The 17,397-nt window shown below is 39.7% G+C and overlaps 1 protein-coding gene across 3 annotated transcripts in view; it reads left to right on the forward strand.

Annotated features, from left to right (window-relative positions):
• The window catches only part of Ubr1 (ubiquitin protein ligase E3 component n-recognin 1), a 186,562-nt gene extending 172,431 nt beyond the window's left edge, over positions 1-14,131 (forward strand). For all 3 annotated transcript variants that reach the window (XM_010624811.3, XM_010624806.3, XM_010624808.3), the window contains 4 exons: positions 3,395-3,472; positions 8,825-8,995; positions 10,781-10,882; positions 13,126-14,131. In XM_010624811.3, the coding sequence (XP_010623113.1) occupies positions 3,395-3,472; positions 8,825-8,995; positions 10,781-10,882; positions 13,126-13,267 (493 nt within the window). In that variant the 3' untranslated portion in view covers positions 13,268-14,131. The remainder of the gene's footprint in view (positions 1-3,394; positions 3,473-8,824; positions 8,996-10,780; positions 10,883-13,125) is intronic.
• Positions 14,132-17,397: the final 3,266 nt, after the last annotated feature.

A 17,397-nucleotide genomic window follows, 5' to 3' on the forward strand; every position in this document is an offset into this window, starting at 1 on the left:
GAAAAAAATCAACCTCCCTCCCCATAAACACAGAGACAAAGTTCCTACCAGAAGGGCAAAGGACCTCTCCGGCCCCTGCTGCGGGGAGTCCACTAGCACGTCTGCCTGGACCTCCCTCCCTGCCTCCAAAATGATCCGGATCACAAATTACCAATTCAGACATTAGCAGGAAAAGAAAGACACTGAAGCAAAGAAAAGGAAACCAAGGACGAACTATTTCTACAAATTCTAATAAATTACACAATTGCTGGTGCCCTACTCTAGCACCACTGACACACAATAAATCTTTAAGCACATATACAAAAAGCATGCAACTCTTGCCTGCTCCCATTTTTAATATTTACAAGAAAACTCACCGCTCCTCTTTTTGCCTTCCTTTTGAAGGTCCTCTTTTTTCTTTTTGTCGAGATCTCCTTTTATTCTTTATCCAGCGGTGTCCTTCACTGAATCCCTCGATACTCAGGTCCCTGTTCTTCAAGTACCTGTTCTTCAGGTCCCTGTTCGGGCGCCACTTGTGGCGGTCCAGCCGTCACAACACGAACATGCCTGAGTCGGGGAGTGAGGATTGAGAAAGGAAAGAACACTCAAGCCTGAGTGGAGACGAAGAGAAGTCTGATTTATTTCACAGAAAGAGCTCCTTTTATAGGTTCACAGCAACAGGAAGCTTTTAAGGGCACACAACAACCAAAAACACCAAGTCATTGTTTTTCAAAGACCGGATTTCCTGACTCTTACTGATAACATCAGATCTTTGGCTAACGAGCTTCCTGTTATGTCAGGGTCAAAGAGTCAAAACCAGCTTAACAGACAGTTTCCTTGAAGAGTAGCAAATGTTGATGCCTTAATTATACAAGAAGAAGTTATTTTCCAAATGTCAAACTCCAGTGGGCCATGACTGGGCCCCGACACTATCCCCTCCACAGGTTTCCTTAAGTAGTTGGTTGGTTGAGTGTACTTTCTAGTCTGCCTTCTTCAGTCTCAGTACAGTACATTGTTTCCTACATTGCTCTTAAGTCTTTGCCATAAATTGGATTCTTTCTACATTTGATTTTTCTTGGAGTATCTATTTTCCACCCTTAAGTTAGAGAATAAAGATAGAATAATCCCCTTATTCCCTTGTCTTCCTATCCATATGCTTAGAAACTAGCCCCAACGCTTTTCTTCATCCTCTTATCTTCATTGTTTGGCTCTGTCAGAATCTACCACTCCTCAAATATCTTCTTCATGAAGCCTGTCCTTACATACCCTCATTCCTATGCATGTGCCCATGTATACCAGCCATACCCTAAATCACTAAACAGTGAGCAAGGATCAAAGCTGTTGTCTGTTTATCTTTGTATTCCTTCTGGGGCCTGGCTTGTAGTATGTACAGTGTTTTTATTTGAATTGGTTTGTTTCAATAAATAGGTAGAGAAATTGGTCCCCAGCTTTATTTTTCTTTTCCCAACTTTAAATACCAACACTATTACCATTATTATGTGGATGAAGCAAATTTATGTGATAGTATACATTTGCCTTCTTCTTTTCTGATCTCTCACCCCTTGCACTCTTATACTATTCTAAATGTGCATGTACTGCTTTTGCCCATACCACTACTTTAATGATAATAGATTAGCTCCTGTGCTCAGAGGCAGCAGTATAGAGAACAGGAATGGGGACATTACCAAAGACTCCTGCAGTGAGTTCTGGTCTCCTGTGAGGCCATAGAGCTAATAAAAATTAAGACAGAATACAAGACTTAGAGAGAAAGCTGGGTCTTGGGGCTGATCTGTGCTGCTCTGGGCAACAAAGACAAAGGCCCCCAAGGAATCCAATATTTATTGATGACCTGTGAGGGAAGAAAGTGAGCAGAGTAGATTTGAAGATCTAGTAATACAGAGCCAAACATCTGGCTTGATGGCACCAGGCAGGGCTATAAGAGAGGAGGCTCTGCTTATCTTGCTTGGAGGGAGCAAACAAATACTGGAACCAGGTACAATTAGCCAGCAGCACATCAGGTCAGTGAGAAGCCATAATTCAGGGGAGAGGATTTTAACTGGGGTCACACTGACCTCAGCTGCATGTAACTCAGCAGAGCCCTGCCACTTCACAGACCAGGTGTTTGGTCTCCGTGGCAGCCATTGGAGGAGGAGCTATACCTGCCCAGTCCGCCATCTGACAGGCCCATTACAGTCACACAGGGCTTTTGTCTGACTTGTAATAATAAAAATATAGTCAAATTATGGGAAGCAAGAAGCATTGCCACTTATAGCCCACTAGTACTGGGCAGAGATGTATGCTATACAGCAGTATTCACATTACTAAAGAAAATCGGGAGTACAAAGAAAAAGGTTACTATATGAATTCATATTTTTCACTGGTAATCTCACACAATTTTTCTTTTGTTTCATATTATTTTGTGCCATTTAGACATCTGTCCCCAGCATGGTATTAAGTGCTCTGAGAGATTTAAAAAGAGGTAATATAACTGCATTGTTTGGTTATGAGTAATTTACAACCTACTTATGAATATAAAACTCAAGATATGGCCTAAAGTATAATGATGCATGGAATGTGTCATTAATGGCATCGAAATTTAAAGAAAAGATTCTTTTGCAGGGGCACTGGGGATCAAACAGGGGACCTTGCGCTTGTGAGGCAGGTGGCAGCACAACTGAGCTAAATCCCCAGCCCTAAAGAAGAGATTCATAAGAGGCAGACTTAATCTTATAGGAGATCATTTTTAACTGAATATAGAAAGGATTATAGAATGTAAGTTGATTGGTGTTTTAAGGAGATAATTCCTTGCATGCAGCTCTTTTATTATCTCTAGTGTGCTGAGAATAAATAACAAAATAAAATTTCAGTGCACATTAGTATTTATATTTAAATGATGAGTTCATTTAACATTAACTCTTCATTTTTTTCTTGTTACTAAATTGACTGTGCTCATGATTGTAGAAATATGTATCTGATTTACAGGCTTACGTTCAGAGACTTGTCAAATGTCAGATTTTAGGATTTGTAATTAGGTCTGTCCGATTTCAAAGGCTATGTTCTTAACTATTATGCTATCTTCTTAGACAGTTTAGAAATCTAGCTAGAATTTAGTCTTGGAAAATAGTGGGGCTTGAGTTTGGGAAGGAAGCCAGCTGATGAAAGATTTGGAATTCTGAGATGAAAGTTTGAATTTAATCTACTCAACAGTGGGATTTTCTTTGGATTATAATTCTGAATCCCCCCCCCAATTACTTTGGGCTTGTTGTTTTGGGGTTGTTTGGTCAAACCTGGGACCTCACACCTGCTAGGCAAGCACTCTACTACTGAGCCACAACCCACTGTTGTGATTTTTAAGATACTCTTCCATCACCTTGTGGTTATTTACTCAAAATTATCTTTTAAATCCCATGTCTAGATATCCTAGAAAAAGAAATAGTTTGATAGAGCTTCCTGATGACTACAGTTGCCTCCTGAATCAGGCTTCTCATTTCAGGTAAGACTGTGTGTGTGTGTGTGTGTGTGTGTGTGTGTGTGTATTTTAAACTTTCCTGAGCTTGCACTTGGTCTATAGTATCACAAACAGACTTACTTTTCTAAAAGTGACCCTCTCTTAACAGTGATCAGAAATCTTTTTAACCCCCAGTACAGGGAACAGAAGCCAGGGCCTTTGCATTTAGCTACATCTCTGGCCCTATTTTATTTTTTGTTTTGAGACAGGTTCTCATTAATTCACTAAATTGCCCTACCTAAGCTCAATATTGTGATGCTCCTGCCTCAGCCTCCCAGAGTGCTTTGATTATAGATGTGTACCGCTACAGCCAGCTCATCAGTCTTTTTTAAAAATTGAGATGAAAAAAAATTGAGGTGAAATTTACAATTTGGTGGCCTTTTTTTTTACAGGGTTTTTTTTGTTGTTTTTTTTGTTTGTTTGTTTGTGGGTTTTTTTTGTGTGTGTGGGTACCAGGGATTGAACTCCGGACCTTGCACTTGTGAGGCAGGCGCCAGAACCACTGAGCTAAATCCCTGACACTTGGTGGCTTTTAATATATTCACAATGTTATACAGCTACTATTTCTTTTAATTTTTTTAGCTTTTTCATTGTCCAAGATACTTTGTACCCACATTAATCACTTTCCATTCCTTACTAGAAAAGAGGTCTAATGCAAGATATACAGATATAGAAGAATTTGCACTATTAGCTTACAGTGGCAGTCCACAGAGTCAGGTGTGGGAGTATGCAAAAGATCTGTCTGCACACTGCAGATCTGAAGGATCCAGTTGAAGGCCTGGAGCCACTGTAGTGTCCCATGTGAGTCCATATCTGGAGGCCTGAAGGTCTGCGATGGAAAACAAGGGTCTGTGCTGGTAGCCAGGAGATGACATCCAAGGTGAAGCATAGAGTGGAGCTCCTCCAAAGAAACAGCTTTCCTTCTTTTTTTTTTTGTACAGGACCTTATACTTGTGAGACAGGTGTGGTGCCACTTTCATTTCCTTTTTATACCATTCTGGCAATAATCCTCCCTAGGGTGGGTCTTCCACACCAAGAACAATGCTGAGCCAGTTTAGTCAGGCATTTCTTACTGAAACTGACACAAATGGTTAACTATTATGATTCCCCTTACTGCTGGTAACCAACAATTGTTTTTCTGTCTCTGTGCATTTACCTGTTGTGGACCTGTCATACAAAAGAGATCATACAGTATATGCTTTTTTGCATCTGGTTTCTTCTACACAGCATGTTGTCATGCTTTTCCAAGTTGTAGCATGCATCAGTGATTTGTTCCTTTTTTGGCTAAGTAATATTCCATTGTATGTGTATATCACAGTTTGCTTATTCCTCTATCCATCAATGGGCATTCATCATATATTTATGATGGGATTGTTTCCTCCTTTTGACTATTATGAATAATGTTAGTGTGAGCATTTTTGGAAAGTTTATGGACATATGTTTTCATTTTTTTGGGGTGGCATATACGTACAAGTTGAGTTGCATTTACTAGATCATATGGTAGTTCCATGTTTGGGTTTTGGAGGAACTCCCAAACTATTTTCCACAATGACTACAGTATTTTATATTTCCACCAGTATATAAGACCTCTATCTTCAAATCCTTGCCAGCCTGAGTGAACTGCTAGATAAATCGAACCGCACATTCCCACTCTTTGAAGAACAATGTCCCTTTATCAACCTTGATGCAAGCAAACTACATTAGAAAAGCAAGCTGCCATCCCCACAGCTTTCTGTCATGGGTCTGGGAGGTAGGGGGTGGTAACTGCTACACAAAATGTCAAAATGTACCAGCCTTTTCCTTTATCGAGTACTCTCTCAAATGCTGCAAGTATTCATCTAGCTTTGAGTTCCAAAGTAGTTGCTTTCGATATTCTCTCAGCTCAGTAGTTGGTTTATAAGAGGAAGCACTGCCTGGACATACTTTTCCCATTATCTTCTGTGGTACAACTCTTCACAAGAATAAAGTCTTAAAGCCCATCACACCAAAGCAGACAATAGTGTTGAACTCTAGTTCAAGCCTAGATCCTGGAGAGAAGAACCTTATATGATTTTTCAGCACCGTGCTTCCCTCCTTCCTCAGTCAGAACATCTCTAATGCTACTGCTGAAAATGTTCTCCAAGTTTTTTTTCTCCCTCTCCCTCCTCACTGATCATTTCAGGTGAAAAAAGATTATAAAAAAGACTGATGAAAAAACAAAAAAAGACTGATGAGAAGTGAAATAAAATACACTCATTACATTTGCACCATGTGTGAGTTACCTATTATTTTTACAAAAGAGCATAAGTTTAAATAGAATTATATGATAAAATATTTCCTATAAAATTAAAAATGCTGTTCTCATTTTATTACACTTACCTTGTTATATGTGTAAATTGCTGACCTGTAATCCCACTTCTCAGGAGACTTGAGGCAGGAGGTTCAGCATGATTTTGAAGCCATCCTGGGCTACATAGTTCAAGACCAGCCTGAACTACTTAGCAAGACTGACTTAAAAAACAATTTTTTAAAAGTTATTTTGAATAGCATAAGTGAATGACCACCAATGAGATATTACTGAATAGAGGAATTATATTCATAATCTACTTTAGCCATTGGGATGTGAATATTTTATATTTAAATCATAGTGCATTGTGTCTTTAAAATAAGGTATACCTGCTGTGCATGGTTGATGCATGCCTGTCATCCCAGCACTCATGAAGCTGAGGCAGGAGGATCATCACGAGTTCAAAGCCAGCCTATACTACGTAGTGGGTTCAAGGCCGGCCTGAACTACATAGCAAGACTGTCTCAAAAACAGGAAAAAAAAATTAGCTAATTTGAAAGATTGCATACAGCTACTATATTAAATGATTCTAATCTTGTGACTGGAGAGCTACCACAGAAGCCAGGAAATAGGAATTGTCTTCTGGTCATTATAAGGTATTAGGTTGTTGGTTCTTAGTGGCGTCAGTGGGAGTGTGGGTGTGGTGCTTCTGAGAAAAGTATTCATTTTGGGTTTTTTTGGTACTGGGGATCAAACTCAGAACCTTGTGCTTTTGAGGTAAGCAGCAGCACCCCTCAGTTAAATCCCCAGTGAAAAGTATTAGTTTTTAATCACAGGGAACATGTTGGGTGATATCACCACTGACTAGTTTGAAAAAAGAATGAAGGTGGCCGGGGATTTAGTTCAATGTTTCTGCCACCTGCCTTGCAAGCACAAGGACCCGAGTTCGATCCACAGTACCAAAAAAAATGAAGGTGAATTCTAAGCCAGTTTCATTGTCATCACCAGTTTCCATGAAGCCTTTTTGGATGATGACACTGCAATTGGTTTTAAGTGTAAAGTGGGCTGGAGATACAGTTCTACAGTTGATCCTTTGCCTAGCTCATGCAAGATCCTGGCTTCTGTCCCCCACATTGATAAATCCTCTTGTCTGTTGTAGTTAATTGTCATGGTAAGTCTCCATTAAGGCTGAGCTATCTCTAGTGTTGGATGGTCCCTTCAGGCATTCTCTCCCCCCTTCCTCTGCAGGATGGCTAGTGACTTGGACTCAGCCATGCTGTGTTAAATATAAAAGAAGATAGGTGCTTTGTCTACAAAAGCTAAAACTGCAAGGTATGGTGGCACACACCTGTAATCCCAGCACTTAGGAGGCTGAGGCAGGAATATCACTGTGAGTTCAAGGTCAGCCTGAAGAAAAAAAAAAAAACTAAAATCACATGTTTAACATATGCTCTTCACTTTAAGGTAATTAATAGGTAATTCACACGTGGTTAGTAATGAGTTTGCCTTAATTTATTCTACTTCTCATATCTTATCATCTAGTTTTCTCACTTGAAGTGATCAAAAAGCTAGAACTGAAAATAGCCCCCTTGTCTCCAGGGGACAGGAGTTGAATGCATATGTATAGAGACCCTCCACTCTTATGCTGACAATGATATTTTTTATCTTGCCAAGAAACTTGTAATACCCTACTGGAGATCATTTTTGATGCCTTTATTCTGCCTCCAAGGTAGGCCTAGCTGGATCTAGCCTCTGGTTATATTTATTTTTTACTGCCTTTGTTGGGTATTCTTGATATTTTTCATTGTGTCCATATGCTGCAGAGATAGGAAGAGAATTGGAAATTCCTTTAAAGATCTCCAGCCAGGTGTGGTGGCACATGCCTGTAGTCTCAGCACTTGGGATGATGAGGCAGGGTGATCACTGAATTCGAGGCCAGCCTGGGCTACATAGTAAGACCCTGTATCAAAGCATGAATAAATGAGGTCCAATAAATGAGCTAAATGAGGATTTAGCTCTGGTGACGCTGCCTGCCTCGCAAGCTCAAGGACCTGAGTTCAATCCCCAATAAAAAAAAAAAAACAAACAAAAACCAGAATAAATGAAAGAAAGGGAGGGAGGGAAGGAGGGAAGGAAAGGAAAAAAAAGAAAAGAAAAGAGAGAGATCACTAAGCAGGTGACACCCACCTATACTCTCAGCTCTCTGGGAGGCAGAGGTAGAGGATCAGAAGTTTGAGCCCAAGACTGAGCAACTTAGCAACTTAATGCAACTCTGTCTGAAAAAATTTAAAGGGTGGTGGTGGTGGTGGGAATATAGCCCAGTGCAGAGGCATTGGTTTTGATCTCCAGGACCACCAAAAATAAGAAAAGAATCCCCATTACCCCTCTGGAGAACACTGCAGCAAGGCTCTGGTATAGCACATGGAAAATGGCCAGATCTCAAAACACCCCTTTGTTCAGCAAATCGGCTGTCAGCTCTTTTCCCTAAGACTTGCTGAGATATTCAGATGGAAGAGTACATCAGCTCGAAGGCTTAAAGTTCTCAAGACATCAAAGAGATGGGGTGAGGGATGTGTTTGGACCCTTACTGCAAAAATGTAGTTTGTTGTAAGCAGAGGTTTGGACCCCTACAGAGTTAAATTCTTCCAACACCATGGTCAGAGCTTTACTGAACAAGTGTGGGGAGGGATGTGAAGCCAGGCAGGTCAGGTCTCAACATCAAGGTGCATTTCATCTCTAGACTTGGTAGGAATTACCAGGACACCATGTGTTCAATAACAGATTACCTTTCTATGGATTAATCAGTCTGGTTTTGTTTTGTTTTGGTAGTGGAGATGGAACCCTGGGTCTCACACTTAAAGACAAGCATGTGATCTGCAGTGGCCTCCTTCCCCAGCCCAGTGAAAAGACTGTTTAAATCTCATTGGAGGAAATATTAAGGAGGAATCATATTAAATGTTCCCTTATTATAAGAGCTTACCATGCTGGAAAGTGACTAGTGAAAGTGTTAACAATAGATATGGTGCATTTTTTGTTTTTCTACCACATTGGCTGTTCCCTTTCTTTTGGAGGTGTCCACGGTCTGCAGACGATGAGCGCAAGCATCCTGTCCTCTGTCTTTTCTGTGGGGCCATCCTGTGTTCTCAGAACATCTGCTGCCAAGAAATCGTGAATGGGGAAGAGGTCGGAGCTTGTATTTTTCATGCACTTCACTGTGGAGCGGGAGTTTGCATTTTCCTCAAGTGAGTAACAAATGATGTAAAATTTGCTAAGGAGCACAGGGATCCATGCTAGAAGCCATTAGGGTGGACAGCATGTCAGGAAATGATTGATCAGGAGTTAGAGTACAAATCTGTTACTTAGAGGAAATTGCATTTGAGAAGAATTATAGAATAAGTAGTAAAAAAAAAAAAAGTGTGGTTCTGTACATTTTCATTAGTTGTAGAAAATCTTAAATAGATTTTGTATATTCAGATATGATAACTTGAAATCCTAAAACTTATATTTTAAAAAGTACATGTAGCCTGAGGATTTAGCTCATGGCACCACGCCTGCCTCACAAGCTCAAGGTCCTGAGTTCAATCCCAGTACAAAAAAAAAAAAAAACATCTAAATTGTTACTGTAGGTTATCCTTTGGCTGTTTTTATTTTCTTCATTTCTACATCACCCAGAGCTTCCCCTAGGCCTTTCAAGAAAAGATTGAGAGTAGAACAGTAGTCACATACATTAATGAAAAACAAGTATAGATTGCCTGAAAAAGAAATGAAATTCAAAGTGGATGTATAGGTTTTCTTCTTTCTAGTCTTCCCATGTATTGCAATTAGTTTCTATTTGCATAAACCCAGTTAGTCTCACTAATTGTGGAACATATTATTATTCAAAAGTACCTTTTGAACCAAGGGGGAAAAATATGTAGAAGGCCAACCCAAATACCTGTTTTCTTCTAGAGAAACCACATCTATGCCAACTGTTTAATGATTTCTGTTTATCATTTCTTTGGGTAGTACTTATCCACTTCTCTACTCTAAGAGTCCTAAATGTCTTCAAGTGATCTAGCAATGTTCCTTTTTTGATTGTTATTGTTTTTTGTTTTTGTGGTATTGGGGATTGAGTCCAGGGACTTTGATATTTTGGGGTTTTTTTTTGTTTGTTTGTTTGTTTGTTTTTTGGTACCAAGGATCAAACTCAGACCCTTGTGTTTTTGAGGCAGGTGGTAGCATCATTGAGCTAAATCCCCAGCCCAAATCAGGGCCTTTGGACTGAGCTGCATCCCAAGTTGTTTTGTTTTCTTTCTTTCTTTTTTGAGGCAGCATCCCACTATGTAGTTCAGGCTGGCCTTGAAATCACTGTGTAGCCCAGGATGACCTTGTATTCATAGCAGTTTCTCCTGTGTCAGCCTCTTGAATTATGGGATTATAGGCATGCACCAGTATACCCAGCCTTTTTTTTTTTTTTTTTTTTAAACAAGGTTTTGATAAGTTACCCAGGCTATGCAGTTCTTCTGCCTCAGCCTCCTAGAATGGTAGGATCACAGATGTGTTCCACCAGTACCATGTAGTGGTTCTTTTGAATCTGCCATCTGCATTATTGGAGGCTGGATTATCACCTGAAAAGCCTTTATACTTCCCTGGTGTGACTGACCTGCAGTTATTAGACTAGGACACCCAGTTCTTTTCTTCTGTTCTCCCCACACTCATTCCGTACATTAGGAAATGGAACAATAGCCTCAGCCACCATTAAAACAGCCTTCTCCTCCTTTCAGTGTATTCAGCCAATATTACTGATGTCATTTTCTCTAAATCTGCTGATCCTTTTCTTTTCTGTTGCTTCAAGGAAAATACAGCAATATCTGCTCTTGTTTATTTAGACAAGTACAACTTAATCTATTCATCTACATTTACATTGTTTTTATACTAAAATTCCTAACAGATCCTGGCTGTGTCTCTTCTCTGGATTAACTGATGCAGTGCCTAGTATGGCATATATGCACCTAACAGTATTCCCTTTTGATTGTTTTCTGCTTTAGAATCAGAGAATGCAAAGTGGTCCTGGTCGAAGGTAAAGCCAGAGGCTGTGCCTATCCAGCTCCTTACTTGGATGAATATGGAGAAACTGACCCTGGACTGAAGTAAGATTTTTCTTTTAACAGAAAGGCTTCAGCTGAGTGTGGTGACACACACCTGTAATCTACTATACAGCAAGACCCTGTCTAAAAAAACAAAACAAAACAAAGGAGGCTTCAGTTGGTTCTCTTGTATATTGTTCTTTTAGTCACATTATCACCTGTGTATAGTAACTGTTCTTTGTAAACACAGAAGCTAATGCCAAATATTGAGTTATTTGAATAGCAGTAAATTAAAATTTTAAATGTGGGCCTGCCTCGCAAGCACGAGATCCTGAGTTCAATCCATGGTACCAAAAAAAAAAAAAAAATTATATATATAATGTGATGTTATCCTTTACATATTTTTCAGTAACTTTGCTTCTCCAAAATTTGAAGGTAATACTTCTCCAAAGCCAAGGATAGCATCTTTTTTTTCATTTGTTTTGTTTGTTTGGTTGGTTGGTTTTTAAGACAGGGTCTCGCTATGCAGTTCAGGCTGGGCTTGACCTTACTATGTAGCCCAGGCTAGCCTCAAACTCATAGTAATCCTCCTGCCTCAGCCGCCCAGAGTGCTGGGATTCAGGCATGGGTCACCACACCCGGCTAGTTCTATTATTTTTAATCAACCTTCCTCCAGAAGTACTTAGAAGGTATGATGCTGATCTGTAAAAGAAAGAAATCTGTATCTACTCTTTTGTTCAGAGAGTATATTCATTTCCATTTCAATACTTGAAGCATTTATTGGCCAGCTGTATCCACCTGCTTTGCTTCTGAACATCAGAACACTTAGAATCCTGAACATTTCCTTCCCTGATTTCTGCTTTTGATTTTTTATGATGAGGAGGTAAGGACACTTCACCAGTGGTTCCAAAGGTATATGAAGATTTACATTAATAAACTATCTCTTTTAGTTTAAAATTTTGTTCTCTTTTTTCTTCTTTTTTTTTTTTTCTTCTTTTTTCCCCCTAGTATTTGTCACTACTAGGATTCAACTCAGGGGCTTTGCATTAAGCTACATCCCTATACCCGCTTTTTAAAAATTTTTCTGGGCCGGGCATGTAGCTTAATGGCGTCTCACCTGCCTGGCAAGTGCAAGGTCCTGAGTTTGATTTCTGATACCAAAAAAAAAAATTTTTTTAGATGTTGAGACAGGGCCTAACTAAATTGCCTAGGTTTGACTTGTACTTGGCAGATCTCCTGCCTTAGCCTCCTAGAGTGCTAGGATTACAGGCACAGGCCACCACACCCAGCTTTGTTCTTTCTCAGTATTGCTCAGAATGAATAGACATCACAAGGTGGGACTTATGGCCTGTTGAATTGTATAGACTTGTTTTTATTGTGATAGCATTTGACCTTTCTGTAGATTTAGGGAGAAAAACACTTGAGTGGTAAAATGGTTAAGGAATGAAGGTAATCTGAGTTGTTCCAGAATTTTTTAATCAATTAATTAAAATTAAGTTAATTAATTGATTATAATTATTTAACTAAGCCAGGTGAGATTCTTAAATGCTTCAAGGAATGATGATCTTACAGTTCTACTACTGGCATTAGGTAAAATTTAGCCATTTTGGATGTGTTCTTCCACTTTGCCATGAACTGCAACCCTAGAACTGAAGCAAAACTTTTTTATTTCATTATTTGTTAACCCAGGCATGATGGCAATGTGCCCATAGTCCTGGCTGTTCAGGAGAGTGAAGCAAGATCATTTGAACCCAGGAGTTTCAGGCAAAACTGGGCAACCTAGGGAGATTATCCCCTATACTAAAACAAAATATAAATAAATATGTGCTAAGCACCAGCCGACATGTTGTATCATAAGAACAATTGTAACCAGATATTTCTAAGTGACAGAATATAACCAGAGGGTTTGGTGTTAGGCCTCAGACCTAACCTCTGCTGTTCAAAGACCATAAATTGGAGCTGGATAAGCTGAGGCCAGAAAGCCATTAGAGCCCATTCCAGCTAACCACCCAGAACAGAACCATGCTGCTTCAAGTTGTAAACTTCACTGGACATTTATAGGACCCATTATGCCTGTGGTGAACTTGACCTGTTTTCTCAACAGTCAAGGAATAAATGTTTGCTCTTAACTGAGTAATATACTGCATTAAGTTCTTAGTGATCAATGGTGAAGAGATAGCCCTTTTAAAGCTCTGTTCTGGATCTTCCCAGCTCCACAAACATTTCCCAAGAACATACTGATTTAGACTGTGACAGCATAACTGTTCATTCAAACTCACGTGCTTCTTTTTTCCCCTTCGTGGAAGGAGGGGTAATCCTCTTCATTTATCTCGTGAGCGGTATCGGAAGCTCCATTTGGTCTGGCAACAGCACTGCATTATAGAAGAGATTGCTAGGAGCCAGGAAACTAATCAGATGTTATTTGGATTCAACTGGCAATTATTGTGAGCTCCTGTTCTGCCTCAAGACAATCATGAATGACAACAGTAATAAAGACTGATTTAAAATTATGGAGAGCTTTCTGAGGGCTGGGGAAATATTGGAGATTTGGTCTCTGTCCACATTCACTATCGGAATATTGTTTTCAATCAGCAAACATGCACTACAAGGGATAAAAGGACCTTGATTAATGTACTTCATGCTCTAGAACATTAAAGAAATGCTTGCCCACCCCAAGTGTCTGACTCTGGAAATGTTTCCAGAAAAGTCATTCTCTTTCATAATCTTTACACTGGGTAAGTGAAGTCATACCAAGCAGTTGTGCACATTTTCATGTGTTGGTTAATTCTTCTGCTGCTTTGTTTTCCTTTTCCTGAGTGAACCTCAGCTAGCATTGGATCACTGACAAGATTCTGAGCACTTATGATGGTCTTCCTGGCAGCTAAAGAGGAATTGCAGAAAGCATGCATTACACTTCAATTGAGAGATTTCAAAAAAGAAAACTTCATCATTTCTCCTTTAAGTAAATATCCATAATGTGCCACCTGCTACTGTAAGCCAGAAATGAATGTGAATCTCTTAAGGAACAGAATAGAGGCACTGACAGTGTGGATAAGAGTCTGTGCCACTTCAGGCCTTGAGAAGAGTCAGGATTGTGTATTCACTATTCATATCTCATAGTACAAAGAGCCTGTGGTCCTCACCTCTGACAGTTAGCTTGTTGAGTTTGAGATTCTACTCTACATTTTCCAAAGGCAAATTCTGCAGTGAGATAACCTTACCTCTTGAAGGTGGTACTGTACCATCCTGTTTGACTCTCAGAAACCTGTTGCAGGGCCAGGGATTTAGCTCAATGGTTCTGCTGCCTGCCTCGCAAGCACAAGGACCAGAGTTCAATCCCCGGTACCAAAAAAAAAAAAAAAGAAAAGAAAGAAAGAAAAGAAACCTGTTGCAATTCTATTGTAAGCTCTGTAGAATGAGATCATAAAATTACCCCCATGAGTGGAACATAGCAACTGTAAATTAGAACAATCAGATTTAAACCTGTTCTGCCACCTTCTGTCTTTGTAAAAGACAGATCTTTGATGTATTATCCATATGCAGCCTTTTCAAAAACTCTGGTTTTATAAGTAGTATAAAGATCCAAAAAAGCCTTGTGATCAGTAGTCTGTGTCCTGTTACAACATGCTGTGGTTGAGCCATCTTGTTTGTATATAATAAAACTCTATAAAATCTGTGCATAGACTTCTTGGCTCTTGGCTTTAACTTTTTATATCAAAAATTATGATCTAAAATATTAGACCGAAAAAATTTAAAAACAAAATATTAGACAAAATAAATTGAAACCTTCCATTGTATCTTCTGTTTTCTAAGGTAATGTGAGCAGTTTGAAAAATGCTACCTGTGGCTACTACTGTCTTCTGTGTATAAATGTTTTCCTGTCTTCTTTTTGCTCAACAAAGACAAGCACACAAAAATGTATTTCAAAATGATCAGTGATGCACATTTGAGGCTAGATTTTTAGGATTTCTTCTGTAAAGAAAAGTAGATTTTGCAGTAATGAATTGATAGCTGGTGTCATAATCATAGTCAGGATTTCTACTTGATAATTACTATTCAGGAAGCATCAGGAAATAGTGCACCCTGAGTGAACAATTAACAGGTGAGGATCAGAAAAATTTAGTATTAAGTTTGTCAGATTGGCCAGAATGGTGAAAAGATTTGAAGTTTTACTTTTGTTTCTTATATAATTTTGTTGGATCAATTGTGTAGATGCCAAGTCTGGGGTAGAATAGGCAGAAGATGCTGCTGCCTTCTACCCTCATTGGTTGGGCCTCCCACCGCCTTAGCAAGGATAAACTGACTTTATTTCTAGTCTTTTATTATATTCATTTCATAAGTTCTGGAACTAAGCGATCAAGCTACCAGAGCGACTGTCGGACACTGGATGAAGCACACACTTCATACCAAGTTTGACATCACTGCATCATAGATGAGTGTATGTCTCAGTGTTGCTGCAGCCCCGGGGATTCCCAGTGATATTCTGCTGTCCTAGTGGTTTGCCTTCATTATTGTAAATTATTTAATTATGCTTAGGAAATTTACTTACAGACAAGCAACCACGTCACTTTGTCTCCTTTTGTGTCTAAATGAAGGAACTGGTTCAAAAGAATGGCTCCAAAGCTGTTCTTCTAATTTCTGGCGAGGGGCTGGCAAGACTTTTAATGATTCAGTAAAGAGAAATATTTATCTATATAGTTAATTTATTATGTTGTTGTATGGGCTGTGAGTTCACCTTGTAGTGGTCACTTATTTCATAACAACTATGCATTTTGGTTCACTGTGATGGTCAATATTTAGTGACTGCAACATGTTTGTACCACTGACTCAAATTCCATCCATGATGAAGTTATACAAAAAAATGCATATATTGATATCTTTTGTCACAAAAATGTAAATTTAAAACTTGTACAATGTACTTGTGCTTTTTGAAATAAAATATCTTAATATGTGTATATTTAAAAAGAAAAGAGACTTCTTATGTTTAGGGATTTGGAGTCATTTCCTTTTTTTTTTTTTTTTTTTTTTTTTTTTTTTTTTTTTTGGTACCAGGGATCAAACTCAGCACCTTGTGCTTGTGAGGCAGCATCACCACTGAGCAAAATCCCCAGCCCTGGGGGTTTGGATTTAAAGTTACAGTTTTTAGGGAAGTGGTCTCCAAACTTTTTGACCATATACTCCTTCAGTAAAAAAGTTTTACACTTCAGGGCCTACCTAATATTTAGCTCAGTGGCACTGCACCTGCCTTGCAAGCTCAAGGTCCTGAGTTCAATCCCCAGTACCAATAAAAAAAAGTTTTACAATTATATACCAAACCTGTGTATATGAAAACATGTATGCATGTATTTTATATTTTCATGCAGTGTAATACTAATACATTAAGTAGATTTTATCATCAAAAACAAGGTCAAAGGTCACCAGTCAGATTTAGCTCAGCCAAATCCATCCCAAAATACATTGTAATTCAACTTTCAAATTAAAGATAGAAAAAGGGCCAGGGATTTAGCTCAGTGGTGCCTGCCTCAAAAGCACAAGGTCCTGAGTTTGATCCCAGGTACTGCCCCCCAAAAAAAAGAGAGAGAGAGAGAGAGAGAGAAAATTCTCAAAGCTGCAAGAGAAGAAACACTACATAATTGTGTCCCAACCTCCTGACCACAGACTTTTCAGCAGAAACCTTATAGATCAAGGAAAGGTGGCATGAGATTTTCACAGTTCTGGAGGAAGAAAATTGCTATCAGCAATACTCTACCCGCAGAGCTGTCCTTTAGAAATGAAATAGAGGCCTAGATGTCAAGGCCACTCTGCATACTGAATAAACACTTCTACCTCTCTGACTATCTGGATGCAAAAACAGGAGAGCTGACCCCACCAGCTGGGACCTGCTGAGGTGAGTGGATCAGCAGGAAAGCCAACAGCTGGCAGTGGTCTCAGGACACACTTGCAAGGCGCTGTCCTGAGGGAGGAATTTAACAAGAACCAGGCTGGGATCGAATCAAAGCTGGCCATTTAAAATGAAGCACAAACAGGCTGCGCTTCCATTCTCTCCCTGACTGAGGACTTCAGCGCAGGTGCTTCTGTGCTGCATGCAGACAACAGGCCGCGCAGGGATTCTGAGCCAGGAGGGCTCGCCATGTACAGGGCAGAGAAGGGAACTCGGGCTATGACCCAGGGCCCCTCTCTCTTACCATCTGTATCTTACTCCCATGAAGTGAGCAAACGAGAGCTCAGGGCTGAAGAAACCCAACTTCCCCTGGAGAAGGCAGCTGCATCTCTCAGCAGTTCACCGCCCATCCGGGCAGCCCAAAGCAGGGAGGTCTTCCCAGGCGGGGGCCGCATCACCCTCCACACCAGGGGACAGGGTGGCCTCTCAGGAGAGCACATTCGGTGCAGTTCTCTGCCCTGCCCAAGAGCGGGTGGCTGGGGCTCCCCCCAGGTCATAGTTTTAAGAAGATGAACAAAATTGGACCAAATCTGGTAATAGTTAGCTAATTAATATTTTTGGTGATGATTAATTGTAAGGAAGCCTAACTTACATGGTTTTGGTTACCACAGGGAAATGAATAAGACCTAGAATTTTC

Source organism: Fukomys damarensis, unplaced genomic scaffold (genome assembly GCF_012274545.1).
Source record: "Fukomys damarensis isolate Sample0158 unplaced genomic scaffold, DMR_v1.0_HiC HiC_scaffold_17, whole genome shotgun sequence".
Taxonomy (NCBI): domain Eukaryota; kingdom Metazoa; phylum Chordata; class Mammalia; order Rodentia; family Bathyergidae; genus Fukomys; species Fukomys damarensis.